Source organism: Puma concolor, chromosome A1, assembly GCF_028749965.1.
Source record: "Puma concolor isolate L17-30 chromosome A1, mPumCon1.1.hap2, whole genome shotgun sequence".
NCBI classification, from domain to species: Eukaryota; Metazoa; Chordata; class Mammalia; order Carnivora; family Felidae; genus Puma; species Puma concolor.
Genome location: NC_141667.1, coordinates 30,177,777 through 30,200,837, shown reverse-complemented (window position 1 = coordinate 30,200,837; position 23,061 = coordinate 30,177,777). Strand labels below are relative to the sequence as shown.

Here is a 23,061-nt window from a genome sequence, read left to right as displayed (position 1 = left end):
AGCCTGCTTGGGATTCTTTCCCTCTTTCTCTGTCCCTCCCATGCTCTCTCTCAAAATAAATGAATTAAACTTAAAAAAAAAAAAAAAAAAAAAGACCAAAGTTTCATGGGTACAGGCAGAAAAAAGATACCTACAGTGACTAATTGTGGGTAAAATTATAGGGCATTCACAAATAATTAGTACTTTACTATTTCTTACATTAGAGACTATTTGGGTTCTATGAGAGCTCAGTCTAGTTGGTCTACATCTATTCTTTATTCACAGCTCTCTGAACACTTAAATTTGCAATCTACATGAAGATCAGCCTAATTCTCTAATAAGGTCTTTTTACGGAAATCAACAAAGTTAAGTCCTTTGATTTATAATGCATTATGACTATGAAATGTTTGTCTTCTCTTCAAGAACAAAGTGAACAAACTGTGATATATTACACAACAAAATATATAGCAACACTATGTTCCTTCTTTAAAAAGGAACATGTTTAATATGAAAATAAGCATGCAATCAAAACTGAGTTTCATATTTCTTTATAATTTGAACCAGGTAAATTTTTTTCTCTCACTGCTTACGTAACCTTACCTATCAGAAAATCCACAGAGATTCTTCAAATGTTGTTTTAGCATCAGAAGCAATAAAATACCCTGGGAGACATTTGCAAATTCAATTAAAGGAGCTGAATTTTCTGGCAAGCATTTCATCACTGAATTTATGTCATCTTCCGAATCTGAATCTGAATCTGAATCCACACGTTTCCGTGACTTCCGAGGCCTGGAAACTTCTTCTTCACTCTCACTTGACTCATTTTCTTTACTAGGTGATGATTTTCTCTCTTTCCTTTTGTCTTTTACCATTGACTGGGGGGGTGAAAAAAAAGGAAAAATAGTAACAAAATACTCCTAGTAAATACATATGCTCCATTCAACAACTTCAAAAAAGCATCTTTAATATTTTATATATTAAAACCCTCTGACTTTCCATAAACAGGTTCCAAGACTTAACAAAATCGTATATAATCCACTACCCTGATCTCTCCCTCCCCAAAAGCCCTTCTGAAATATCAAAGGGAAACAATTTTGTTATAGGATAGAAATGAAAATAAGTTAGTTATAAAAGTATAAATTTGGTACATAGGTAAGCCATTACACAGGAAAAGTAGTAAATATAGTTTAACCAAGGAGAGGGGTGCCTGGCTGGCTCAGTCAGCAGAACATATGACTCGTGATCTCAGGTTCATGAGTTCAAGCCCCACACTGGGCATAGAGACTACTTAAAAGAAAAAAAAGTGCTAAATATAATTTAACTGAGGAACATTTAATAGGTTTGAACATCCCAGCATCTATCAAATTCTCCCTTTTAAGAGCTTTTCAACAAGATAATATGGAACTTTTCTTAAACAGTTATTTTTTTCTGTATTTCATGAAACATTTGACTCTTAAAAAGAAATAAAGTCAGCTAGATTTAAGAGAGGAGAAAAGACTAGATTACAAAGCAATTATTCGAATGTAATTGTTGAAGAAATAAAATGGGAGAAACATTTACAAGTATATCCACAACAGTGAGAGAAAATAAGGTAACATTATGGCTTAAGTTTCTGGGGGAATTATTTAACTTTTCAAACTTTAAGGTGCACCTAGAGATTCTGTTAAAAATAGACTGTTTCAGTAGGTCGAGGGTGGGGCCCGAGGGTCTGCAGTTCTCACAAGTTCTCAAGTGAGGCCACTGCGGCTGGGTCTTGGTGCAAACTTCAAGCAGGAAGGGTTTAGATCCCTCGGTAATTCCAACCCTTGGGTATTATAATAATCTCCCTGATTTACTAGTTTGATCATATTGAGTTCTGAGTGCAACAATTTTGTAAAATGAGATCTACTGTGTCATCAGGCACATGAAAATATTCCAATTAATTTTTAAATAATTTACTGAGGGCCTACTATGTTTCCAAGTGCTATACTAGGTGCCATTACAATGAAACCAATTACATTTTCTCCTAAAAAAACCACAAAAGAGAAGACATAAGGTTTATAATAAGAAACTCAGTAAAGATTTTGGGCATACAATATGCCAACCCCATTATGATGCTGGTGTTCAGAGATAAGGAAATCAACATTATACATTTTCTGTGTTTCCTTATAAGTAAGCTATCTATCTCTATCTCTAGTTATATCTCTTCAAGTATACTATTGTGATCTACAGCATTACCAGATTTATAGAATCGCAAGATGCTTTAAAATGGGGTTTAAATGGATATATGAATGGACACCAAACACTTAAGGTCAGTGCTTAAAGTAAGAGGAAAAAAAGAAGTGGGATGGCTTATCAAAAGAACAATACATACATCCATATATATATATATATATATACATACACACACACACACACACACACACACACATATGTATATGGATGTATGTATTCCACTTAAATGATCTGAAATGGAATGGTTTTAGGTCTTTCTTAATAGAAATGAAACAGCAACCCACTTCTTCTCCCCAATTCAAGCACTGCCCAGATTTTAAATTATTTAGAAAGGTTTTATATACCTGTGAAAAGAAAAAAAAGAACAATGGAAACAAAACAGTGAAAATAGCATGCCTGCACTTTGACAGATGCATTAAGAATAGTAATGTGTGTAACTTACCTCCTTGAATGACTGCAGTAGGTTACTACCAGAAACTGAGAGTGTAATGTCTATATGATGCATTATAAACAACGGCTCTTCCTGTGTCTGGTATGGAAAACAGGCTAGATTGTCTGCTATATACAAGAGCATATTCACTTCTGTTTTCTGTAAATTTTAAAAAAAGGTACACATGTTTAGTGGATAATCTAGAAATCCATCCAAAAATCCTTTTTAGAAAAAATATTAGAGGGCACTTTCACCTCAGTTAATGCTTCTGAAAGAGAAGGGTGGAGGAGGGAGGGAGGGAAAGAGCAGGGAAAGGAGGGAAGAAAAACGGATGAGGGGTAACAGAAATGGATTTTATAAAATAATCTTATACCCATCTTAAGAGATTTCATAATGAAGTATACCATGGACCTCAAGAAGGGAAGAGGTGAAATTTTTCAGTGCACCCAAGTGGAATTCCCTCAAGTTTTCTTATAGAGTATATGGGATCTTTATGATAAATCCATACCGCATCAGAAAGTATACATATGAATCATAATGATTTGTCATTGTGCTTCTAAGAGTTTAACCCATATGGAGATCAGTTACACACAGTTACTATTCTGCCCTCAACAATAAGCAGTAATAATAGTACTAACATGTGGGTTAAAAAAAAAAAAAATCAAAGCTCCCGTATTCAAAAAACATTTGTCAGTTTCCTACATATACATAATTTAGAATATCAGTTGTTCTGACAGTGCTACCATAATCCCACATTATAAAAACTGAGGTAAGCAAAAATTAGGATTACTACTGGTTGTTTGCTTTAAAAAGAAGTAACAGATTTTCAGCATTTCATAATCATACAGAATATAAACAGAAAGGCACATTAATATTTAAATTCCTTTAAAACATTTACAGTTTAGGAAAAAAAGTGAAAAATATATAGCAATCAAAACATACTCCCTTCTACCATCTCACCTATCCTGCCATGCAAGCAACATAAAACCCAACAGCGGCAACAGCAACAACAAAATCCAGTAGGACAGATGGAATAAACTTGCTTTCACTCTATTTTTTTATTTTTAAATATGTGTCAACATCTACATGTTACAGTTGGGGAAACGCAAACACAGAACTCTACCTCATCTATTAACATTAATTTACATATACCGTTTCCTCCTAAGCTGCAAATGTTCAGGACTACTCTCAATAAACCTTTTAAAAACTGAAATTCTTCAACTCTGGTCATAAAAAAGTCCTGTATTGCTCTTCCCTTTCGAAAATCAAATTTCTTAAAAGAATACTCTAGAGCTGCTCCCCCATTGTCTTCCCCACCACTCTTCAATCACAATCAGACCTGTGTCCCTCACTGCTTGACTGCTTCCCATTTTTTTAAAATCTCTTCTCCTTGACTTGTGAGTAGCACTGGACACTACCCTCCACCCTTTCCTTCCTGAAAATTTCTTCTTCCTTAGTTCTCTCTTTGACTATTCCTCTTTTTATGTCCTTCTCAAGCCAACTCCTTTTCAGCAATCCTATTATTATTCTCAGGTGCTCAGGACAAGAATATTCCAGTTATCCTTTGACTATTCTTACACAGCCTCATTTATTACTTCTTCACGCTTCTTTCCTTTCCTACCACCATCATAATAGATCAGTCCCTTGTTACCTCTAGTGTGAACACAATGCTAAAAAATCCATGTTCCTAAAAATGTTCTTTGGCACCTGTCCTCATTACTTTCATTCAAATGCTTTTATTGGTTTTTCACTGTCTACAAGATCTTCCATAAACCATGCCTTATTATGACCTTTCTGCTCCAGTCGAATAACAATCTATTCATTATTTCCCACACATTCTTATCTTTGTGCCTTTATTATGTTTTTACCCCTGCCTTAAATAGTAGGTCCATCTCATCTAATTCCCAGGCCTTCAGTGATTTGTTCCTCCTCTGACATCCTTTCCTGGAAACAGGAGACGGCACTGCATTATGACAGCTGAATTTCCAGCTTAGCATTGCTCATGCTGGGGTGACAGAACATCGAGCTAGTGACAGACACACAGCAGGCAATGAAAGCACACAGGAATGAAGCTCAGGAGAAGAGATAGGGACTAGAGCAGTATCAACAGTATAAACCACCTGGCACTCAAAATACGCTAACCTTATTTATTTCCTTTATCATGTCTCCACAACTGGAGGGAGGTAAGATCCATTGAGGGCAAGAGCACTATATCATACCATTTTCCACTCCTAGCATGATGTCCTACATACCATGAAAACTTAATACTGATGATGACATGATGATGATGATGGTCATGGTGATGATTAAATGACAGTCCAAGTACTTCTGAAATAAGTGCTTGTAATATTTATCTACTAGATCACATATCAAAAAATTTCATGTAGTACTTAAAAAAAGAGGCCTAGTAAGGTATCTACATTCTGGTAATTTAAATTTTGTTTTATTGAAAAAAATCTGGTTTTGGGATAATAACAATCAACTTGTAAGTGATTAAATACAAAAAATATTTCTTTTGTTCTTTTCAAAGCTTTACACACACACACAGACTAACTGGTAAAGCTCTATATGGGCAGATACTAAATCTGTCCTATCCACCATTTTATCTTCATCTCTTAGCACAATGACTACCACACATAGCAGGTGCTGAATAAATATGTGTGTAAAATGAATGAATAAATTAAGAGGTAAGCTTAAACAACAGAGCCTTCTATTTTGTTCGTTTATGGTCCTGGCCAATGCAACTTGTGCAATAGCCCAAAGGATCAAAATTGTAATTACACACAAGTGGGCTCTTTATTAAGGAAGTCAAGTTGAACAAATAAGGACTTCAGTAGCCAAAAACCTGGAACAGTTATTCTAATAATATTTGACTGTAGCAGGAATAAGTGAAGTCTGACCTTATTTACTGAAGTAACTTATCCTCCAAAGTGATAATTTAAGTGCTGTACCTTATTTAAAGTTATGCTTAAAGGAACTATTATCAAAGTTTATAAGATACTCAGTATGGAGACACAGTTATACTTTATCGGTCACTGTATTTATATTCCATGTGAAACTTCCCCTCCAAATTTGACTATATACCTTGTAATTAATATAAGAAGATGTAAAGAAACACATATTTAATATAGTCACTATTATTGACTAAAATGGTCATATTTTCAAAATGCTGACTACTTTAGGCATAAAATTTTATAGAACATTTATTTTCTTAAAATAAAAAGGTTTTTATGCTTACTGCTGTGTCATCAAAGAGGTTGAGTAAAGAAATTAGAAAGGCCCGTCTGTGTTGGCGATTTCCACGGATCATGGAGTAAAGATGTGAACACAAAGCGCTAGAGGACTCGTCTTGTCTGAAACCCCTCACAGGATCTTTTAGGCATGTGTTGATTGCCTGTTGTACCTGGTAGGACATCTTCATACCAGCCACTGCTTTCATCTGAAATCAATAAAAAGCTCATTTTTGTAATGGAAATTAAGAGTCAAGTTAAAACTATACTTTGAATATTATAAGCAGAGGCTAACTCCACTGTTTAGTTTTCTTACTTCAAATCATAAAATCATGGAACTCAAATGCTGTAAGGAACATCAGAGATCATCTACTGCAACCCCCTTGTTTTATATAAGAAAAAATCAAGACCCAGAAAGCCATTACTGCCAAGATCACACTGTAGGGACTAGAACCCAGGCATCCTTACTTTTAGTCCAGCACGCTTGCTGGACTATCACCTCTAGCTCAGTTTTAAGAGTTAATTTTAAATGAGAATAAAAAGCTTGGGGGACAAACTCCGTTGCGTGTTTAGAAGTAAATACAGTAAAACCTTGGATTGTAACTTGCTCTGTGAGTGTTCTGCAAGATGAGCAAACATTTTTTTTTTTAATGTTTATTTTTGACAGAGACACAAAGGGTGAGTGGGTGAGGGTCAGAGACAGAGGGAGACACAGAATCCAAAGCAGGCTCCAGGCTCTGAGCTGCCGGCACAGAGCCGGACGTGGGGCTCGAAGCCATGAACTACGATATCATAACCTGAGCTGCAGTTGGACGTGTAACTGACTGAGCCGCCCAGATGCCCTGAGCAAACATTTCTAATAAATTTTAACTTGATAAACGAACAATGTCTTGCGATACGAGTAGTACATGATGCCAAACATCACATGATCACAACTGAGCCAATGGTTCTTCTGTCTCTCTGTCTCTCTCTCTCTCACTAAGGGATCGTGGGTGATCATCTCCCATGCTTGGATGCTCGGTCTCAGGCTTCGGTGTTTGGCAGAAATCAGTGATTTTTCAGAACGTTGGAAGGTGCCCACAACTGGCACTAGTGTATTTTTTGGTCACTTCAAAGCACCTATGGACAGTCCTTTGCTTTCCATACAACAGCAAGCCTAGGAATGCTTTGCTTCATTCTAGATCAGGTTGCTTGCAGATAGACCCTTTTCCTCTGCTGTTTTATTGCCAGTTACATTACAATACATGACAAGAGTTTATTAATACCATACCGTAGTCAACATCCGTGTGAGTGTACACAATCGCTCCCATACAGAAAAAGATTCCAATGAGCCAACAGACAGCAGTGATTCCGTTAGTGACAGTGAAAGTTGTCCTACACAATAACCCTCCTCTCTCGTCTCCTTCACACCAGCCACGAAGGTTTTCAAAGTAAGTGCAGGTTAATTTATTTATTTTTCTTTATATTTTGTATTTTATTATTTTGTATTATATTACAGAATTGTAATCATTTTATATGAATATTTTTGGATGTGGAATGAATCATCTGAGTTTCCGTTATTTCTTATCGGGAAATTCACTTGGATATGCAAATGCTTTGGATTATAAGCATAGTTCTGGAACAAATTATGCTCGCAAACCAAGGTTTTACTGTACTAAGCAAAATATGTTATTCTAATATGAAGATGGGCAGGACCTTTATCAAGGAAATGGTATACCGAAGAAAGATGTTTAAATTTAGGTTATACAATTTAAAAATACATACATGAATGAATCCAGCATATTTTTTGTCGATTTCCACCAGTTGCTGATCAGCCTTGTTCCTCATAGCTGGTTCTGGGTCTGTTCCCATAGCAATTAAATATGGTACACACTAAAAATAAAAATAAAGAGTTTATAAGACATCACAGTAGTAAAAGCTCTGTATGTCTCATGACATATGTTAAAACTTGCTATATAACTGGGATATATGAATTCGGCTTTATAGGCCTTCCTATAAATGTCATGTTTTAGTGTTCTTTTAAAAATGATTAATCTTCCCTTAGATTTACCTTAAAGGAAAAAAACAAAACAACAACAACAAAAAAATGAAGCATCAGCAAAAATACTGATGAAAAGGAAACAATTTCTGTGTGAGGTAAAGGTTCTTTAATCATACATAAAGGGCTCCTACACTAAGAATACCCACTTAAGATTATGATATATAATGCAAATGTATAATCCAGTAATTTTCCAAGCTTGACTGAACTTGCTATGTAAAGATAATATAGGGCAAAATATACTTTGCCTTTCATACTCAAAACCAGAAAAATACAAATTTTTTTGCAACACTGATATAGGGCTTCAATGATCAGACAGTTCGATAGCTAGTGTTCTGGTAACAGCCATATTTACTGGACTTCTAAGGTCAAGAAACACCAATACTATGTTAAGTGAATCTGAATCAGCAGTGAGGAGACCTGAAAACAAACAAACAAACAAGCAACAGCTTAAAAAATGTCAACACAGCACTAACTGAAAAGGATGATCATGGATTAAACCCTGACTTGGGGGAAGAAAGTCCATAAAGAATATTACTGGCTCAGCTGGCAAAATCTGAAAATGGACTATATATTAGATAACACTGTATCAGTGTTAAATCTCATGAATTTGATGACTGCATTATGGTGTCGTAAGACAATGTCCTTGTTTGTTCTTAGAATTCATCAGTGTATTTTATTTCAGGACACAGGGAAGAATAAAGCATACTCACATATAGCATATTTTAGAAGAAGTTCCACAAAAAACAGGCAAAATAAAAATTTTAAAGGATACAGGCTTTTGGTTGTCTAGTAAATTCCCTTCTGTAGCTTATGGTACTCTCCTGAACATGTCAGACGTCAGCATCAGCTGCCAATTTTCAGTGATGCTAATATATCTTTATTATGTCAGTTAGTCCTCACATCAGTGTGCTGAGGTATTAGGTAGGTGGTATTACCTCCAACTTACAGATGAAGGAACTGAGCTTAGGTAATATGATTTACTTTTCTATGGACTTACAATCCACCCTGTTAACAGATAATACTCTGAACCCCAGTTAACTCTCTTGACATTACAGGCTATTGGTTCTTAGGGATAAGAGTCAATATGGATTAAAACAAACCATCCCTACTTAGAAAACTGATTCCAAGTACATATTCTACCAATGTAAACTGGAAATGTATTCGATAAAGACAATATTATGAACATATGGGTATTTTACAGTAACGACAACCTAGGAGATGGATTCTTTTTTATCCTGAATGGATAAAAAATTAACAACTAAGATGAATAAAGAACTAGTATTGTATAATCACAATGTCATCAAATGGTAACAAATCTGGTTCTTTCAGTAAGTGCTGCCACTATCAAACAGACTCACCTGAACTGGATGGATAAGACCCTGGTTTAGCGTCAACGCAATGACATTCAGGGCAAAGTGGCGTACACTTGACTGGGTGTGAAAAAACGCCTCAAGCACCTGTTTGAGGTAAAGCTGCATGATGGAACTACTCATCCCTGAGGACACATCACCCATTTCTTTTAGATCTTCCTGTTTTGCAACTTTCTTCCCTGCAAAAGGAAGTAAACATATTAAGAACATGTGTATCAACTTTACGAATTACACCAAATCAGGCCACAGCCAAAAGTACAAAATTATAGGTAGTACTCTGGCTCAATGGCTCTTAATCTTTTGTGTGTGTGTGTGGGGCGGGGTGTGTGTGTGGGTGGGTGGGTGTGTGTGTGTGCGTGCGCGCACGCGTGCCTCTGTGAGAGGCACCTGATGAGAATTACAACCCCTATCCTCCTGCAAAATGTTAATATCTGAACATGTGTTACATCATATAATACATATTATGTATACACGTTACACATGTATATATAGATACATCGTATCTATCATATAACAGATAAGGAAATTCAGGTGTCTGGATTAAAAGAGTCGGACAGTATTCTAACTCTAGCCACAATGTGAAATTTAAAAATACATCTTCACTTACAGTCTCTGTCTGCTTGTTGCATACGTGTATCCTCTTCTTGTAGGTAGGTCTGGAGGTTTTTTAACACTTGTATTTTTAAATTTACTGAGGAGTTCTTATCAGATAAAATGTTATTATATAGATTTTTCACCTCTTGCTCAAACATTAGACTTGGATGCTGAATAAAGGCAAATCCTAAAGAGACAAAAAAAAAGTCTTGATATATTCATATTAAAATTAAATGTAATACTTAATGAAAATGTTTATAATTTATATGAAAGAGCTCCTTTTCAAACATTAAAACTTAAAATGACCAGAAGAATATATGCTAGTGGCCTTACCCAGAGAAGTATTAGAGCAGGTACTTCTTTCCCCATGAATTAAAAACAAGAAATTGCATTTCAAAGGAGAATTTCACACAAGAGGAAACCTTGAGGAGGGAGCAGGGCCTAGTGGCTAGGGGAGTGGATTAGGAGTCAGGTGTCTTGGGTTCTATTCCTGGTCCACCACTGACTTGTAGTGTGACCTTGGGTGAGTCACATAATCTCTCTGTGCCTCAATTCTCCATCTGTAAAATGGGGACAATAATATTTACCACCCACCTACCTCAAAGGGACGTTATCAGGATTTAAGAGGTAACGTCTGTAAACATTTTTTAGATCCCTAGCAGAAGGTACTACATTGGCATTATTTAAAAAAAAAAATAAATAAATAAATAAATGTGTGTGTATATATATATATATCCATTTGATGAAACAGAAAAATTCTAAAATAAACTAGAGCTAATAATATCTTCCATTTATTTTTATGGCATTATAACGAAGCCACAATGCTGAATTCTATAACCATAAGTTGATAAGTAGCAAAATAATACTATTCATGTTTATTTGTACAAAATACTTATTTATGTAAGACAAGATGAAGATCCTTAATGATAGCAAGTATTATTGATGCCAAATACAAACTAAACTCAAAGCATAGAGTGATCAGATAACTAGTCCAAGGTCACACAAGCAAGATGTCATTTATTAACTGGTCTAGAGGTAGTATTTTGTAGACAGTGCTACTTCTTCAAGTTAAAATTTGCACTATTTGTTCTCTGGATTAACACTGTAAGTTTACCCACTTCATATAACATATGTCCAGACTTAATATTCAAAGGTACACATTTGGCTTGAAGTTAACACTATTTCAATAGAACTTCCCTAAAGTAAGTGATATCTGAATTTTTAGTTGATTTGCTATGAAAGGGATGAAGGAGGACTAAGATTCTAAGATTTAAGTTTATTTAAAGAAATCAGTAAACATTTAATAAGGTTTGGGTAACTAAAATTTTATTTCTCATTTTTGTTCAAAAGACTAATATGGACCACTGTTCATGCATATTAAATTATAAACATTGTTAATGCTACCAAAATAAAATGTCTCTGACGAACAGAGTAGTTACATGACTTGCTCAAGGTCACCTAGAAAGTCACTGGCTGAGCCAAGAATGGAACCCAGGTGTCTTAATCCCCAATCCTATGGTCTATATACCAAATCCTACTGTGAGTAGAAACATACTTAAATAAAAAAACAGTGTAGACTCACAATATTTCCAAATTTGCTCAACCTCTCAAACAACTAAAATTATAAAGAAATTTAGATTTAACTTACCTAGACCAATGATGGCTTTTGTTTGTACTTCTTCATCTGAATGTTTTGTAAAATACATCAGTAATTCAAGTACTTTATCCTTTATGTTAACCTAAGGGGAATAAAAAAACACTTTAAGGTGTATGAAGAAGAGTAACTTCTCTCAGTTTTCAATTATAAAAGAAAAAGCCTAAAAGCAAACAATGAGAATTTCTGCATGTGAACTTTACTGAAGAATAAATCACAAGTTTATAAATCCATAAATTTTAGAATGGTGACATTCAAAACAAAAGTGTGTGACAAAGAAGCTTGTGTAAAATGCAAATTAATGTACTGCTCCTTCATTGAGGAAGTTAAAAAAAAAAAAAGTCAGCTGCTTAACCCAGTGTGTCTACTGTTACAAAGCTGATATAACTTGTGTAAGCTTCTTATGACAAATCAGTAACAAACAGCTGGTTGCTCAGAGGCTAGTCTGAGGACCAGGTTTTGGGTAGCACTGCTTCAGAATTCTCATTAAACCAGACTACTATAAAGCTGCTTTCATCCTGGGTCATTAGTAATTTTCAGTTCACAGGGTCACACAGTCCTATTTTTTATAGCATACTAAGTAATTAATATTAGAATCGTACCTTACTGTTGCCTTTAAAATCTTCTAGATCAAAATCAAAATGCCGACATAGTGCTCCAACAGTGAAAAGGGATCTAAGAAGTGCTGGTTTGTTTGTCAGAAGTGAAGTGTTATTTGGATCTTCCTGGTGCTGACTTTTTAATTTTGAAATGGCACCTAATAAAGATAAGTAATGTTTATTTATAATGTTTTATCCTTGAATTATCTTCAAATAATTATTGCTAAGTTGTTAGAGTTAAATTTTACTAATGTTCTTAAGAGTCACACACATCTAGAATTATGACAGAATACCTTACAGCCTAAAAGAATTAAGAAAAAAATGGTATTTAAATTTTATTTTACATAGTGGGCAGAAAACTGACCAACAGTTACTTATGAGGTAAATTACTGAAGTGATTATATTCAGTTATTAAGGAAATACAAAAGATACTAGAAAATATTGCTTCTGAGACAATCACACCTCTTAATAATTCGCTTGATGCTGTCTTTATCAGATGTGTTTTTAAATTTTTTTCAACGTTTATTTGAGACAGAGACAGACCATGAACGGGGGAGGGTCAGAGAGAGAGGGAGACACGGAATCTGAAACAGACTCCAGGCTCTGAGCTGTCAGAACAGAGCCCGATGTGGGGCTTGAACTCACGGACTGCGAGATCATGACCTGAGCCGAAGTTGTACGCTTAACCGACTGAGCCACCCAGGCGCCCCTATCAGATGTGTTTTTAAAAAGGAGCTAGACGCACTACAGGATCCATCAGAATAATTTCAAAGCCCAGGCACTGAACTTACCATAGTATCTATTGAAACAGGCCCACACAAATTTAAAATTTTGTGTCACTTTATTTACAACTGCTCCCAGACAGCTCACACAATGTTGCACTACCTAAAAGATAACAAAATGTTACCATTTAGGCAAGAGTTAAAGACAAAAGTAAACCATATGATTTAGCTAGCATTTGTGAATTTTATACTAATCAATAGAGACGGAACACTGAATACTTACAGTCATGCCATATTTGATGATAAGCTTCATTAAATCTTCTTCAATAGTAGCAAGGAAAGTTTCACTTGGATGCTCCATCAGTGGTACAACCAGCTCCAGGATTTTTGCAACATTGCAGATAACCATGAAATCATTTTGTGTCTACAAGGATAAAATCAGTGTTTTATGAATATCAGAGTCTGACAAGAAAGTTTATACACTTTTATGAATTTGAGGGTTGAGGTATTATGAATGTCAAGTTTCAGTAAAAAAAAAAAAAAAAAAAAAAAGACTACCAGATGCTTTTCTTTTAATGTTTATTTTGAGAGAGAGAGAGAGAATGAGTGAGTGGGGCAGGGATGGCGGCAGGGGAGGGAGGGAGGGAGAGGGAAACAGAGAATCCCAAGCAAGTTCTGTGCTGTCAGCGCACAGCCTAATTCAGGACTTGATCTCATGAACTGTGAGATCATGACCTGACATGAAACCAAAAGCCAGACACTTAACTGAGCCACCCAGGTGTCCCAAAAAAAGACTTAAAAAGTTTTTTTAATCTACATAAGGAAGAGCATAAACCAGTATCAGGAACCTGGATTCTAGCTCTGCCACTAAGTTACCATGTAACCTTTCGGTCACTTAATCACAATGGTACAGTTATTCTTTTTTTCCCCCGAAAACGTTAACACAAGCCAATTCTGAACAAAGATGTTTAACTCTTAACTGAGTATTTTACCAAGACTGATACTGTTTTTTAAGATCAGTATTTTTCAAACTGGAGTATGTTAACTTAGTAGTTCTCAACTGGAGGTGAGTGTGTCCCCACGGGATATCTGGCAACGTCTGGAGACATTTTTGTTGCCCCAAGAGGGGAGTTGGGGGGTACTACTGGCGTCCAGTGGACAGAGGCCAAGGATGCTGACAAACATCCTGTAATGCTCAGAACAGTTCTTGACAACAAAGAATAATAATCCAATCCTAAATGTCAATTGTGCTCAGGTTGAGAAGTCTTCTGTTAACCCTTTTTATGACAGATAAAAATACAGAATCCCAGAACTAGATATAAGACTTCTTTATTTTAAAATTTGAAAAATTAAATTTTAATATTAAAAAAGTTTAAAACTTTTATTAAAAACTAAGCAGTTTAAAATAGGCAGAATATTTTAAAAAACCAAAAGTTTATTAAAGAATTTATAATAAAGTCTCTTTCCAAAAAAAAAAAAAATAAAAATCTCTTTCCCACCCCCCTATCCTCTTGTTACCCAGCACCCCTGCCCCAAGGCAACCAGTTACTAGTTATTTTTGTGAAGTAAGACATTCAATATATGTTTTTATTTAGTCAAGTTAATCACTCTTTATTCTTAGCAACAGGTTACTGACATTCATTTTGAACTTTTTTGAGCTGATTAACACGTGCCCACCTGACATTCATCCATCCTCTCATCATACCCATAGGATTAAGTAAAAAAAATAAGATGAATACTTCTAAGTAGCACAGAAACCTTGTCGTTCCTTGCTGTCTCCCACTCCCACGTGCTTTAAGCAACAAGGGATGAGTTACAGTGGGTCTAGGGAACGAAGAATTTTTGTCAAAATAAATTCACCTGAGAATCACAGCTAAAATTTTACTTTGAATTACTCTTATCAGCCTAGAAAATCAAGTAAAAGAAGTATCTTAAAATCTAGAAGAAAAATTTAAAGACGGAAATCGTGAAGGAAAAGAACAAAAGAACATAATATGAAGATAAATATCTGAAATGATTATAACATAAGATGTTTCAACATCTAAAAAATTTAGACTAAAGAGTTTCCAAAAAAAGGAAAGAAAAAAAGCCCCACCATTCAAAGGTAAAATGGTCAAATGACATATAAATATACATGTACACATACAGTCAAATCACAGATAATTAAGTACAATTGGTTAATATCATAAAAAAAGATGCTCAATCTTCTTGGAAATCAAGGAAGGGAAAATGAAGCAAAATGAACTATTGCTTTGCACCTGACTGGCAAAGAGTGTAAAAATGACACAGATGGTCCTTCACTGGTTTCCAAAGAGGCTCTAAAACAAGTCCACCAGCAATCAGGAAAAATCTATTAAAAACCCAAAACCAGAACCAAAAGAACATTCCCTTAATCTAGCAAGTCCATCCCGTAGGATGTATCCCAAAGAATAAAAAGCACCAGTATTTAAAGGTATATGAATAGGAATGTTTGTTAAGGAATTGTTTTGTAGTCCCTATCAATAGGAAACAATGTAAATATCTGCCAAATTGGGAAATGGTTAAATGTATCATAGAATATCCATAAAATGGATAATCTATACACATACAATACGTATGATAGGTATATAACATAATCGGATTCTTTAAAGTTTATTTATTTTGAGAGAATCAGAGAGCATAAGCGGAAGAGGGGCAGAGGGAGAGGGAGGGAGAGAGAATCCCAAGCAGGCTCTGCACCTTCAGCCCAGAGCCCGACACAGGGCTGGATCCCATGAATCATGAGATCATGACCTGAGCCGAAATCAAGAGTCTGACCCTTAACTATCTGAACCACCTAGGCACTCCATAACCTGATTTTTAAAAACCCAGTCAACCAGTTATATATGTGTGCATGTGCACAATTACAGAAGCATGGATATAGTATGTAGGATAATCCAGGTTGTTTCTCCTGAGGTGAAGAAGAATAAAGATGGAGGTAGGGTACAAAAAACAAACATTTAAATGTGTCTAACACATAGGAGATGGCCTTATTTATATAAAAACTTCATGTGTGTGTATAAAACTTTCCAACATTCATCCTTCCTTCTGGCATACCTACAGGGTCAAATAAAAAATATATTTAAAGACCCTTTTGTAGTTCATAAGTGTGATGATTGGGTGTTCATGCTATTATGTGAAATGTGCCTCTGAAACCTTGTTACGACCTTGGCACATTACCCATCTGACATGATAAAAAGAACATTTATGTATGTCTGCATGCGAGTGTGCGCAGTCGCGCGCGCGCGCACACACACACACACACACACACACAGAGAGATTACACAAAATGTTTTCAAAGTAATCTTGCTAAAAAAAAAAAAAAAAATACTGATTCAAACAAGGGCCATTTATGCAAGTTTCGTTATAGTCCTAGAAGCAAACAGACATGGGGTTGAATTCTAGCTTTGGGACTGGTCAGCTGTGTGATACTGGGCTAGTTATTTATATTCTCAAAGCTTCAGTTCCTTATCTGTAAAGCTGAGATAATAATGATAATACTTCACAAGGTAAATGATATAATGTACGTAAAATTTTTCACTGTATTTGACACTGTGTTCAATAAATATTGGCCATTATTATTGGCCATAGAATACATATTAATCAATTTATTTCTGAATTTAATACAAACCCTAAAGATAGAATTAGGGTCTCAGAAATTATTATAATGTTGTTTTTATATATATTTATCTTCTGGTTCTTAAAATTTCTCAGGACATCCTGAGGTTTTTCATCTAGAACTTCCTAATTTAGATCACCAGAAAACCAGACCACAGCAGCAAAACAAATCTTGTAGAGAAAACAGTTAAAATTAGCTCCTTAGGAACACTGGGGACATAGTAAGTAAAAAAAACTTTACATTTTAAAGTTTTTAGAGTATTTCAAAATTTAGTGTTTGTAACAAGCCATTTAACTCACCATGCTGTCATATAAACTGCTGGATTATTTTATATAAGCAATGTTTTATTTGATTTTCACATTTTATCTTAGAATAACAGAGTATGTGCAATATTAATTTAAAACAGCCACCTAACATCTCTGATATACTAGATTTTCCATATTCACCCTACTGATGTATTAGAAAATAAATACACTCAAAATATATTGAAATGACAAATGAAAAGCAAATTCAGAATCTAAAAGAGTAAATTTCTGAGTGAGAGGAACTCTGCCTCATTCACTCTTGAGGTCTTAACAATAGTTACAACATTTAGGAAGCATTTAATAAGCATTTAACTTGAGGAGCTTATGGAGAAATGAAGTCAGAACTTCATTTTTAATATATCAGAAAAATGATGTCTTATATAACTTGCCACAAATATTAGAACATATATTTGAGTACATGACACAGTCGATCATTTAAAATGTGGATGACACAATGTGAATTCTAAATTTAAAATACTACATGGTAAGACATAAAAAAAGAGGACAGCTCTATACTTACACTACATTTAGTGGTAAGGTATGGCTGCATAGTCATGGCATGCTTAACCATGAGCTGAGGTCTTATTTTGCTGAATAAGAACAAAGTGGTTATGCAAGCTACCAATCTTCCAGAATTCACACCTTTATTGTCAGAGTCTGGAAAAACAGAGAAATAAGATACTAAAATACGACAAGGCAGTGGAAATTATACAGATTATTTAAATTACTCAGTATTATCCCCTGAACTGATTCAGTACATACTTCAATAAAAGATTAGCATTTCTTATGATACTAGACTTCCTACATTTTTTTTTATTATACATATTACATACATTAAGAATAAAAGACCAAAGAGGCTCCACTATGCAAGGCAAATTTTACACTGAGTGGTGGAGGAGTGAAGTTAAAAAAAATAGAATGAGTTAAGTTTAGGAATGGGCTTTTGGGAATAAACATGGTGTTTCTTATATCTAAAAATGGATGGAAGTCAGTATGGGCAAGTTAGCAAAGCAGGACAAAAGCAATTTAGCTGAGGTGATACCGTGTTTGAAGGCACTGGGAAAAAAGCAAAGCTGCCGCGGGAGAAGAATGTTAAAAGACTGGAGTGACAAATTAAGAAGCTGGACCAGGGCTACATCAGAAAGGTAAACCCACTGCTGCTCCAGTGGGAGGAAAATGCTGTTAGTTAGGAGATACAATGGTTCTTAGGAGGCAAATTAGTTTTTAGAAGAGATTAACAATTTTCAACATTAAGTGACAACAGTATCACCCTTAAAATCTACGAGAGGCAAAAATAAGGGAAACAGAACTAGGAGATAAAAAGAAAAAGAGGTACACATGGAAAATGAAAAAAAAAAGTTAAAGAAAAAAAAGGCATAAAAATATAAAGGATACCAACAATTTCCTTAGGTGCCATCATGGTACCTCTGCAAGAGGCAACTGGCCCCCAATTCTGGAGGATGACCAAGGCTGACTATTGTTCCTCATCAATGTACATTAGGAGATGGGAAGTAATGTTAGTCTTGGGTGCTTTAAGTAAGTGATTATCAGTTATAGCTTTTACAGTTTTATATATTTACTTATAATCTGATTAATAGCTTCAGATTTGTGACTGTTAAATAATGTAATAGATAATATAAAATATTAAGCATTTAAGGAATTTGTCAATTTAAAAAAATATTAGCTGCTTTATCTAGCTCAAGATTAAGCACATTTTACATAACAATTATAAATGATATTAGGAATGTACTACAAATCTTTTAAAAACATTTTTATAATAGTTAAAACAGTTTCATTTTGAGAGAAAGTTTTTTATCATTTAAAAGATACCAAACAGTTTTAGGATGAGTGCAACTAACTAAATACATATTAGCCCCTGGACTTTTACGTCTGTACAACATGACATCTAAAAGATATGTAGAAGAGATGAGGCCTCGGCTTTTATTATACTGCTCTAGGTAATCTTAGTTAACCTAAACAATATAATCTAGGATGTAACACCAAATGAACAACAACACAAAAAAAAAAAACCAACCAAACAAAAAAAAACCCACCTTCATTTAAAAGTGAAGTAGTTAACTATTAGGCTAAGCAGAACCAGAGGCAAAATTGAGAAATGTGCCCAAAGTATTTTAAAATATCTTATAAAATCAACTTAATGACCAATATATAAAATGTCTTACCAGCTAGAGATTCCTCATATTTAAGAATGTGCTCAACTAGGTTATCAACAAGTTGAGTACAAGCTTTCTTCACAGGTTTATATGAGGAATCCTCTTCGGACTTCAACAACTATATATGTATATATATAAAAAAAAAATCCCAGTATAATTATTCATTAGGCAATAATAATATAAACGCATTAAATGTGTCCATAAGTAATAAGCTTTTCAATTTGTCATTAACAATATGGAAAATGCAAATAAACAAAAATATATAGCAAATGTTTTAAAATATCTTATAAACCAGTAATTTATAAATACTTTCAAGCGATGTTAGTATGGAGTATTTAAATTGCTGTGTGTAGGAACTGAGGTATGATATAAGAGAGATGAGAAAGGTGACCTTCCTTAATGCCCAATGCTAGTTGAAATATTTTAAAGAATTAGAATTCTATTCCTCATTATTTCAAATCCTTTGGTATCTCAAAAAAGTAAGAGTTAATTATACTTTCTATATAATTATAACTTCATCTGAATTGCATCTTAAATTTTAAAATTATAAAACATAAGGCTAGATTTCTTTTCTGTATTATCCTTTGCCAAACTATTAATAAACAATGTTAGAAAAGTGCTGGGAATGATGAGATGAGGAGAAAAGATCGGTCTAACTATGGCCAAAAAGTAAAACCAATTCAAACTTTTACAATCACAGGTCAGTTGTAAAGTCATCTAAGGTATATGTTTTCTTAATACAGATTAGCAAATACAACTTTGGGCTATAAAGAAGTTGAAGTGTATATGTGATTTTCATGAAGAGTTCCAGTGCTGTCCAATAGAACTTGCTGCAATGATGGAAATGTTCTGTATCTGTGCTGTCCAATATGGTTGCCACAAGACAAAGGCAGCTACTGAACACATGAAATGTGGCTAGTACGCCTGAGGAGTTAAAATTACAAATAAAAATTCAAATTAAGTTTAAAAAACACATGTGGCTACTATTGGAAAGCTCAAGTTTAAACCTTCACTACAAGATACATGAATGATTAAAACAGTTGACAGCAATCAGAATAACATAATGCATACACTGCCCTCATCCTCTTCAATTTAAAGAAATAAAGAAAATTTCAATTTTTAGTTTTTTCTCTGTACAGCAAATTCTCCTTGTCCTGCTCTATAACTCAATTCCTTAAGCAGCTATTAAAACTGCATGCTAGCCTCTTCCAGGCAGGAGCAGAAAATAATGCCCTCTTGTTTTTTCCTCTCCAAGATATAAAGTGTACACAATAGTATAAATACATATTGCTATGTGCCCTTTTAATTGATTTACTTAGTGTGAACCCAACTCAAAAACATTTCCATAAACCTTTATTTCCCAATGCACTCCCCTTTCCCTTATTCCATCTTTCTGTTTCACTTCAAGGTAACCATTATCAGGAATTTTATAAGTTTTTTTTGCTTAAAAAATGGTGTCAGCTGTATACTGTTCATAATTTTGCTTCATTTTCAACTTTCTAAAAGGTATTATAGTGGACGTAGTCTTCTGTAGTCTTGCCTTGTTCACTCAACATTATGTCCCTAACTGTAATCCAGGTTGTTGCAAATGACTACATTTTATTCATTTGAACTGCTATACAACAGCTACTGTGTGTCAATATTGCAATTAATTGATCTATTCTGAAGACAGGTTAATTACACTTTTTTAGTGGCACGAGCACGAGCACTCTTTTTATCTGTCTCCTGGCACACATATGCGAGGTTTTCTTGGGTATATACCTTCAAGTGGAACTGCTAGGTTACAGGATATATAAATGTTAACTTTATGAAATAATGCTATATTTTTTCAATTTGGTTGTATTTTCTCAGTTAGTAGTAAAGAGATATTGTTTAATCCATCTCTTCTCCCTCATTTGTTATCACCTGATTTCTCAATTTTTGCCAATGAAATGGGTGTAAGATATAGTACTGATTTGTATTTCCCATATTAATAACGAGGTTGAACACCCTATAGGCCATATATGCTATTTCTTGTATGAAATGCCTAATCATGACTTTTACCTATTTTCCTACTTGGAAAATTATGTTGATTTGTAGGAGAGGAGTTCTTCACATACTCTAAGGATCCTTTCTTACACATGTGTATCAAATATCATTTCCTAGTTTGTGACTTGTGTTAAGATGTCTTTTGATTAAAAAATTGTACTTCATTCTAATGCAATGAAATTCATCAATCTTTTAAGGTTAATGGTTTTGGAACTTGTTTAAGAAATCCTTTAGAAATCTTTCCCTACAGAAAGGTCAAAAATATATTCACATATATTTTCTTCTAAAAGTTTTAAAGATTTTCTTTAATCTATATGATGTGATTACTGAGTTAAAGTAGCAATCAATTCTTTCTTTTTTAATTTATATTCAGGTTAGTTAACATACAGTGTAGTTTTGGCTTCGGAAATAGAACCCAGTGATTCATCTCTTACATATGACCCCCGGCCCTCAAAAAGTATCCTCAGGGGGCGCCTGGGTGGCGCAGTCGGTTGAGCATCCGACTTCAGCCAGGTCACGATCTCGCGGTCCGTGAGTTCGAGCCCCGCGTCGGGCTCTGGGCTGACGGCTCAGAGCCTGGAGCCTGTTTCCGATTCTGTGTCTCCCTCTCTCTCTGCCCCTCCCCCGTTCATGCTCTGTCTCTCTCTGTCCCAAAAAGGAATAAACGTTGAAAAAAAAAAATTAAAAAAAAAAAAAAAAAAAAAAAAAGTATCCTCAGTAACGCCTGTTACCCATTCAACACCCCCTGCCCAGCAATCCTGTTTGTTCTTTATATTTAAGAGTCTCTTAATGGTTTGCCTCCCTCTCTGTTTTTATCTTATTTTTCCTTCCCTTATGATCATCTGTTGAGATTCTCAAATTCCACGAGTGAAATCATATATCTTTCTCTGACTATTTTGCTTAGCATAGTATCCTCCAGTTCCACCCATGTTGTTGCAAATGGCAAGATTTCATTCTTTTTCATCACTAAGTAGTATTCCATTGTGTGTGCGTGTGCATGTGTGTACACACCGCATCTTCTTTATCCATTCGTCAGGTAATGGACATTTGGGCTCTTTCCATAATTTGGTGACTGTTGATAGTGCTGCTATAAAACACTGGGGTACATGGGCCCCTTCAAATCAGCATTTCTGTTTATTTTGGATAAATTCCTAGCAGTACAACTGCTGGGTCATAAGGTAGTTCTATCTAAAAAAAAAAAAAAATTCCTTACGGATAAGCCAATTTTCCCAGCCCTATTTACTGATAAGTCTATCTTTCCCCCCATTAACTGCAGTGCCACTTCTGTTTTATAGTTAGTATACCCCTTCTATGTGGAGGCTAATTTCTGGGCTCTGCATCTTGTTCCTTTGGTCCATTTAGTACCACACTATCTTAACTACTGTATCCTTAAAACTAAGTCCTTATATTTGGTAAGGCAAGGTAGTGCTCCTGCATTTTCAGACATGACAACTGTCTTCAGTTCTTTACTTTTCCACATATATTTTACAATCATCTCAACATATTTATGACTATTTTTTCCTTTCTTTTTCATTTTTTATGGTATTCTTCTTTTTCTTCTTCTTTTTTTTAAGCAGGCTCCACACCCAATGTGGGGCTCGAACTCATGACCCTGAGATCAAGAGCTACATGCTCTACTGAGCCAGCCAGGGGCCCCTGATGACTATTTTTTTTTCTTTTTTTATGAGATCTCTCTGAACATTTTTCCATTTTGCATGATTTTCATTTTAGTTTGTAGTTACTCTGTCATATTTTATTCCTAGCTTATTGGAAGTTATCATTCAAAGGCATTAAATTTTATCAAAAATTTTCCCTGTGTCCCTGAAATGACTACTTATTTCTTCTTCTTTAGTGTTAAATCACACACACACACACACTGATGTTAAACCAGCATTACACTTACACATGCATAAATGCATGTATATACATAAAAAGATGTGTGCACACACACCTTTATACATCTTATTTTTGATACATTTCAAAGTAAATTGTAGACAATATACTCCCCCCCCTCCTTTTCCCTTTCGAGATAAAATTTACATGAAATGACTTATATATTTGCTCAGTTTTGTTAAGTGCATTCA

The 23,061-nt window shown here is 34.7% G+C and overlaps 1 protein-coding gene and 1 non-coding gene across 4 annotated transcripts in view; one reads left to right on the top strand and one right to left on the bottom strand.

The window, feature by feature from the left end:
• Window positions 1-23,061, bottom strand: part of NIPBL (NIPBL cohesin loading factor) — a 201,006-nt gene that overhangs the window by 5,612 nt on the left and 172,333 nt on the right. For all 3 annotated transcript variants that reach the window (XM_086677236.1, XM_086677232.1, XM_086677224.1), the window contains 12 exons: window positions 18,959-19,067; window positions 17,296-17,432; window positions 13,117-13,257; window positions 12,903-12,996; window positions 12,115-12,269; window positions 11,507-11,597; window positions 9,872-10,045; window positions 9,253-9,443; window positions 7,618-7,725; window positions 5,862-6,062; window positions 2,636-2,782; window positions 580-854 (listed from right to left, as the gene is read on the bottom strand). In XM_086677236.1, coding sequence (XP_086533362.1) covers window positions 580-854; window positions 2,636-2,782; window positions 5,862-6,062; window positions 7,618-7,725; window positions 9,253-9,443; window positions 9,872-10,045; window positions 11,507-11,597; window positions 12,115-12,269; window positions 12,903-12,996; window positions 13,117-13,257; window positions 17,296-17,432; window positions 18,959-19,067 — 1,823 coding nt within the window. The remainder of the gene's footprint in view (window positions 1-579; window positions 855-2,635; window positions 2,783-5,861; window positions 6,063-7,617; window positions 7,726-9,252; window positions 9,444-9,871; window positions 10,046-11,506; window positions 11,598-12,114; window positions 12,270-12,902; window positions 12,997-13,116; window positions 13,258-17,295; window positions 17,433-18,958; window positions 19,068-23,061) is intronic.
• On the top strand, window positions 15,940-16,041 carry LOC112861899 (small nucleolar RNA U13). The gene has a single exon (XR_003223773.1). It is a non-coding gene; the product is annotated as a small nucleolar RNA U13 (small nucleolar RNA).